The sequence below is a fragment of the Vollenhovia emeryi genome, unplaced genomic scaffold, assembly GCF_000949405.1.
Source record: "Vollenhovia emeryi isolate VEMERY1.0 unplaced genomic scaffold, V.emery_V1.0 DF939500.1, whole genome shotgun sequence".
Lineage (NCBI taxonomy): Eukaryota > Metazoa > Arthropoda > Insecta > Hymenoptera > Formicidae > Vollenhovia > Vollenhovia emeryi.
The window spans coordinates 22,571-29,638 of NW_011966866.1; the positions used below are offsets into that span (position 1 = coordinate 22,571).

Consider the following 7,068-nt stretch of genomic DNA (forward strand, 5'->3'; position numbering starts at 1 on the left):
ATCTCGTCTTTCATTTTTATCGTTACTCAAACAAAAACACTCGACATTGCGAATTCGATCGTTATCGCGCGATCATCCGTGATTATTTGCCACGCAAGAGAGAGAGAGAGAGAGAGAGAGAGAGAAAACCGCAAATCCGTGAATAACTGCTTATCTCGCGGGGAGGACACTGACGAATGGCAGTTTATTTCTTTTTTCGTCGATTTACGCGAGTGGTGTCGTTATCGCGGTACATTTAGCCTGATTTTTTTTCCCTAAAGCGTAATCCGTTACGTCGATCTTTCCTCCATGCGATTCTCGCGTGTAATGAATAATAATCATCGTAATTCGCAATCTGCGAGGTCGCTGGAGCACCAGTCGCGAGACGACCTCTCATAGCGAATTACGCTTCGAAGCTCGACACAAGTTCGTTTCATACGTCGAACGGAAAGATCGAGCCATTCGAAAAGTGTCAGATAACGCGCTCGGCACACAGCAATTGCGCAACGAGCAATCGAGCAGAAATATCAACCTGTGGCCATTACTTTGAAAAAAAAGAAAGAAAGAAAGAAAGCAGCCGCGATGCCGTCGATTTTCCGCAAGATACGGTTTTCGGGAGCGTCGGTCGCGATCGATATTCGGCCCCTCGGGGGATCGAACGGTAATCGCGTGGCGAGGTATCACCGGCGGCAAAAAAAAAATCGATTCCGTGAAACACGCGAAACGGGCGCGCGCGACAAGACGGGGACCGCCTGGCCGCCGCTGGCGGCGCGGCGGCGACAGGGCGAGACTGCGGTAGAAAGAGCGCGCGCCTCCTGCTTCGTACCTGGCGTGACGGCGCCGTCCTGCAGGAACGCGAGCCAGATCTTGGAGGTCTGCCAGAGCAGCAGGCCGAGGAGCAGGAGGAACACGAGGCGCCATCGGAAGCCTAACCCCATCGTCCTGGCTGTTGTCGCGGGCAAGAGGCGCGCGCGCGACTCTCGTCGCGGCGCCGCGGCGACGGCCTCGTTAGCGCGGACTGACGCAACGATCTCTAGTGTCAAACGCGCCGGCGGCGACGGCCGACATAGCGACGACGCGATCGATCCCCGAGTGTCCCGTCGACACGCGTTGCTGACGTCGCGCGGCGTTGGACGAGATCGAACGGGATTGTCGGGATTCACGGCCGCCGCGTGTCAAATCGGATGTTTTTTCTCTCTGTCTTACGCTCTCGGTCTTCTCGTTCCTTCTCGCAGCATTATCGCAGTCATCACACGCGCCACGCGGTGATGCGAGTCATGTGAGCTCGCGTATAGAACGTAAAGCCGACTATCGGAGCGCGCATTGCGAAAGAGAGAGAGAGAGAGAGTGGATTTCGACCAATCGAACAACTTTGAACGTATAGTCCCTTGATCCCGTTTCGATTGATCGAGAATCTCAATTTTTCTTTCACAAACTCTTCGATCTTCGAAAATAGTAATATAGATAAGAGCCATCAATACCAAGATAAAAACTGCGATTATTATGGGCTTGTTTTCTGTTCCTGCACTGGTGAACTAGTGCAATAAATTGGAGTAAGACAAGTATATTTTTTCTCATTCTAGCTTACTGCACTAGTTCACCAGTGCAGGAACAGAAAACAAGCCCTATGTAAACCCACGAATCGCGCCAAGGATTTGTATCGATTAAAGCCCGCTGCAGACGATGCTGGATTGCTTGCGATTTACTAAATTACTAGGAAGCCTGAGTGCTGAATGGTGCAATGATAGTAATTTATTAGATTGCAAGCAATCCAGTAGAAAAAATAGCATCGTCTGCAGCGGGCTTAAATCACATTCGAACCCACACAGCACAGAAAGATTGCAGAAATATTACATTGCAATATTGCAGCAACGTTGCGCAACATTGCTGCAACGTTGAAATGTCCGCCCTCAGAGAGATTGCAGTGCAATATTTTTGGAATAATTTGTTGTACATAAGCAGAGAATTTACTAATTACATATGCACCCGGGCTTTTTTCAATACACAGCAAGCTATTGCGAAGCAACCTAAGGAGATTATGTCGCTTCGCGATAGATGGAGATTGCGAGCAACACCGCACTGATCAAGTACTTAATAATTCGCGCATTATTAGTATCAACGAAAATAACATAAAATTCTCGTAATTAGAAAAATTTTTTAAATAGAAAGTATAGTATTTTTATTATTTTTGAAACATTGCAATTGCTGCAATATAATTGCTATCGAAAGTTTGCAATTTTATATCCCTGCAATGTCTCTGCAAGATTATAACGTTTCTGCAATGTAACTGCAACCATCTGTGCTGTACTTATTCGTTTAAATTTTCAACTCATCGTCAGAAGGGTAAACGTTCCCATACTTACTTTTTAAATTGGTTTTCTTCGAGAGATATCATCGTGATTACAAATATAAGAGCTCATAGCATGTCCTTGCGAACGTTATCTTTAATACGTTTGCGTATCTCATCACACTGATCTTACATGATGCAAGAGATGATGATTGTTTTGATTTTTATTGCTTGGATGTTACAGAAATCTAGTGAAAACACAAGATATAAATATATCAAGGAATTAAAAATGTAAGTCCAATGGTATTACGAGCGATAAATAATTTAATAAAACGTTAAAAATCAGCTGTAACAAAGTTTACAAATTACAATATTTTTCTAATCTAACTTATTATGATGACGGTATGAAAACGCAATTTCTTAAATCTATGTTTTCGTAAAAATAACTAACGGACAGTAAATTTGTAAACTTTGTTACAGCTGACTTTTAACGTTTTATTAAGTTATGTATCGCTCGCAATACCGTTGGCCTTACATCTTTAATTCCTTGATCTAGTTTGTAGTCTATTTTCTTAGTACAAATATATTGTTTCAAGAGAGACGGTCCACAGCTCTCGCTGACACCTTACACCTAAAACATATTTGAGCAAAATGTAACAAAACTGATGAATATTAATCACGATTGTTGGGCACTGCTTTAACAAATACAGCTTGAGTGAATTTTCAGTTTACTGTTGAATCATAATTAAGAGTTTAATTATAGGATTTTTTAAATAGTTTATGTATGTTATAAATATAATTAAAAATATACATATAGTTGTAATAATAAAAGACACGAGCTGTCTTTATGTATAATTAATTTCAATGACGATTGGGTTATTTTATTAATTAATAAGCATTTCAAATCCAATAAAATAACTTTATTAATAAATAATAAAAATATCGACTGTGTTGTTGACAAGATGTATTGTACACAGAGCCCGGTGATACATTTTTGATGACCACTTTTTTTTGTAATAATTTTCCTTCTACCCAGATCTCATTTTGCTTCAATTAATTATCCTACGTTTTCCAGTTCTGCAAGAAACGATCTGCACTTATTCTTAAGTACTTTAACGGCTTCTGTGAATAGCACGGCCGCTGGTAATGTTCCCACAGATTCTATGGTGACTAAAAATTAAGACAAATTTATATTCTATGTATACAAATTTTCCAGCTGCCATAAGCAATGTATCTTCAACTCTTTATTTAGTTAATCGTTAACATATACAAGTTAACGATTATGACTTATGCTTTAATTGATTGTTGGATAATTTCTGAATTATTTGTTACAATACTTACAAATGAAATGATTCTTTATCCGACTCAGTTCTACGCAATTCTTTAGCTGATCGTGACGATAGAAGTTTCTGGTACAGCTATCATAGCGAGCGTTTTTGACGCGCGCCTCACGGTACTTTTGACCAGAGTTCGTTTCTTGTTCTACCACTTCTATCACGCCAGGGCTGAAACAACTCTGTAGAAGATCCGCGTCTTCACCTCTCACAGGCTTGGTCAGTTGAATCGCCGGCAAGAGACGATACGATGCAGTGGCTAAACAATTTTTTTTAACAATTCAAAAATCTAACAAGAAGACATGATATTTGTCAAATGAATGGTAGCGAATATGAGTTGTAAATAACGTTTCATTCACAGAACCCTTACGTACCGACAGGAGAAAATTTTGCGTGATCTCTGCCGATGCCTTTGACTGCGTGCATAAACACATGGATCTCATGACCAGGACGCATCTTACATATTAATATGTCCTTTTCTAGAACGCCAAATTGTTCTGCTCCACGAGGAAACATGTCGGTTTGTCGACCTATTGGCACCCATTTAATATCCTTGCTTAAAACTGTAAAAAGAATGCTTCATAATACTTTACGTAATTACTTAATATTACATTTAGAGACTAGTATAATATAAATCTGTAAAAACCCCTATTTAGGATTATTTGTTGGTTTAATGATCAAATAGTCGCTAGTCAGAGAGTTGGATTCAGTTTCCAGTCATGTCGTTTCATATACAATTTAAGAAAAGTCTTCAATTATAATTGAGATGACGCGTGATTCTGTATGAGAATGATCGATTCGTAGCTGGTAGGTTTCAGATTTCATCTCATATGTCACGGTTTTCAATCACAAGAGATCATGTAATTAAAAGTTATGAAACCATTGTATCCTAATTTATTATCGGAAATTCAATATCAATAACAAGCAGAAAAGGAAATAAGTCTAGTCAAGTACCTTTGCTATTCCTGTACATATCGTCTGGAAGACGAGAGTTCTTTGGCGCTTGCGGATTTGTACTACACGTGACTTTTAACTCGTATCTTAAAGTGTCTTGATCGCTGACCTCATCGTCAGCTCTTCCGTTGTTCGGAGGATATTCGAACAACCTAGGATCTGCGCCAAGAGGTACAAGACCTAGTCTGAAAAACGGTTAATTCAATCACGTTAATTTGCTACAATATACTAGAAAAAAATATCCATAGATATAAAAAGTGAAAAAGAAAAAACTATTATTTCTTTCTCTCACCTGTGCGCAAGTACTTCGTCTTGGAGCAGGCTGGTGTTATTAATAATATATACTTTTTCGATAGCCATACTTGGTATCTCGCTCAGAAGTATCCTCCTAAACGCGTTAGTTACCGAAGTATGGCAGCCAATCATGTCAAATTCAATTTCTCTCTCGTGTTCCTGAATTATGTTTATCTTCAAGTTCTACAGTAAGAAAAATAGTTTTATTTAAACGCGACTGTTTTCTTCACAACATATTACCTTTATAAATTTCTCCAGCGGCATTGATTTGTCCAACGTGTCCTTCGCATATTCCTCAAACTGTTAAAACAAATTTATGTTATATATACATATATACATTATGTGTACAAGGCCATAAAGTAAAATGCCCTTACAAGGAGATGGCAAGACTTGCGAAATCGATTTCGAAACGAGACATAGTCTATTCGAAGGAGGGTACTGAGTTTATGAAAAGTGTTCAAGGGTTACAGTGAATGTGCCTTTATTTTTCAGAAATTTGCAGTTAAAGTTCAACTACCGGAACTTAATCTCCGCAAGCAGTGAGCGTGGCGGGGGCGCAGGCTAAAGCGCGCGCTTGTATTTCGTTTGCGGTGTTCGAGTTCGAATCTCGTTCGGTCATTACTTATTTTTTAACAAAAGCTGTTTTATAATTTCATTTGGTTTTTTATTGCCTGCAATGTTATATTATGAAATGTGCACAATACTTTTTACATATAAAATAAAAAATTAGACTTCTTTATTATTCACTTATCTTTCGTTACAAAAATTATTTATTAGAAAATTTAGACATTGCTGTACAATTTTGTGAGTCAAAATTAATGTAAACGCAATGTAAAACACACATAATTCACACACCAGAAACATTTTATAAAAGAATAATTAGTTTTACAAATACATTTCATATTACGAATACTTGGAGGAAATCACAATTGATTAGCATTGTTAATCAATCAAATTTCATAGTATTATATATTCATAGTAAGAAGTGTATTTATAAAATGTTTATAGCGTGTGAATTATTTATTTTTTTACATGCTTTTACATTAATTTTGACTCACAAAATTGTACAGCAATGTCTAAATTTTCTAATAAATAATTTTTGTAACGAAAGATAAGTGAATAATAAAGAAGTCTAATTTTTTATTTTATATGTAAAAAGTATTGTGCGCATTTCATAATATAACATTGCAGGCAATAAAAACCAAATTAAATTATAAAACAGCTTTTGTTAAAAAAAAAAGGAAGAAATGACCGAGCGAGATTCTAACCCGAATACCACAAGCGAAATACAAGAGTGCGCTTTAGCTTTCACCTCCACCACGCTCACTGCTCGTGGAGGTTAAGTTCCGATAGTTACAGCACACGTGGCCGCATGCTCAACTTAAACTGCAAATTTCTCAAAAACGAAGGCCTGTTTATTCAAACCTTCGACACTTTTCGGAAACTCAGTACCCTCCTTCGAATGGACTGTGTCCCATTTCGAAATCGATTTTGCAAGTCTTTGCCATCTCCTTGTTAGTGATTGCTTTACCAAACTTACAGTTTCGTGCTCTTTCATAATCCATCGTGAATCCGATTTTGTCTCCATATTCTTTTCTACTTGCGATCACTGTCTCTTGAATCCTCACCCTCGGTATGCTCCAGCAACAATCTATAGTTAAATTATCGAGTAATACTTATTATTTTGGATAGTTATTCTTTTATTTCGCACATGAAATAATTAGATCGAGGGTGTCGAATTACAGCCGGGAATTTTTGTGAATAATTTTGTCGGTTTTGAATTTATCGTCAATTGAATAATCTGTAATTTATGTTGAAATTGGTCGAAAATCGCTTTTGGGTTTTAAGTAAGACAGAGCAGTCTTTATCACGTGTACACACCAAATCCGATAGACTCCAAGATCGGTCGTCATCCAAAAGAAAAAGCACAACTGAATTTCCGCGCAACCGACAGTTAATTACCTGTTTCACTTTAACCTGAAGCTGAACTCGTGTCTTATGTTATCACGTCAGTCGAGCTATACGAATAACGGGATAATACACCAATAATACACCACTTTAACTGAAAAATATTTCAAGAATATCAAATAGGAATGAGAAAACCACGTGCCAACTCTCAAGCGTCTTTGTCCTCGGCATTCAGTTTCTTCTTCTTCTTCTGGTAATAGCCGGCGCCCAGCGGCCAGCCACGGCCACAGAACATGTATAACCAGTAGTGGC

At 38.5% G+C, this 7,068-nt stretch overlaps 2 protein-coding genes across 3 annotated transcripts in view; both read right to left on the bottom strand.

Annotated features, from left to right (window-relative positions):
* Window positions 1–1,150, bottom strand: part of LOC105557382 (gamma-interferon-inducible lysosomal thiol reductase-like) — a 3,936-nt gene extending 2,786 nt beyond the window's left edge. The window contains exon 1 of the mRNA XM_012004615.1: window positions 806–1,150. Within this exon, the coding sequence (XP_011860005.1) occupies window positions 806–917 (112 nt within the window). The 5' untranslated portion in view covers window positions 918–1,150. The remainder of the gene's footprint in view (window positions 1–805) is intronic.
* A 2,020-nt stretch (window positions 1,151–3,170) lies between these two features.
* LOC105557383 (DNA-directed RNA polymerases I and III subunit RPAC1) lies at window positions 3,171–7,062 on the bottom strand. Of its 2 annotated transcripts, none has more exons than XM_012004617.1 (8): window positions 6,959–7,062; window positions 6,389–6,499; window positions 5,089–5,148; window positions 4,847–5,031; window positions 4,555–4,739; window positions 3,975–4,163; window positions 3,608–3,859; window positions 3,171–3,436 (listed from the first exon to the last, which is right to left on the bottom strand). In XM_012004617.1, exons 2-8 carry the CDS (start codon window positions 6,434–6,436, stop codon window positions 3,324–3,326), a joined length of 1,032 nt encoding a protein of 343 aa, XP_011860007.1. In that variant the 5' UTR covers window positions 6,437–6,499; window positions 6,959–7,062; the 3' UTR covers window positions 3,171–3,323. The 2 variants fall into 2 exon arrangements, with proteins under 2 accessions (XP_011860007.1, XP_011860006.1); XM_012004616.1 differs by having other exon boundaries at window positions 6,811–7,062.
* Between the last annotated feature and the right edge of the window lie 6 nt (window positions 7,063–7,068).

Coding starts and splice junctions, on each gene's coding strand:
- LOC105557383 (XM_012004617.1), bottom strand. CDS start 6,436: ATGGAGACAAAATCGGATTCACGATGGATTATGAAAGAGCACGAAACT. Junction 4,740..4,846: donor GACGAAGTACTTGCGCACAG/GTGAGAGAAAGA, acceptor ACCGTTTTTCAG/ACTAGGTCTTGTACCTCTTG. Junction 3,860..3,974: donor CGCAAAATTTTCTCCTGTCG/GTACGTAAGGGT, acceptor AAAATTGTTTAG/CCACTGCATCGTATCGTCTC.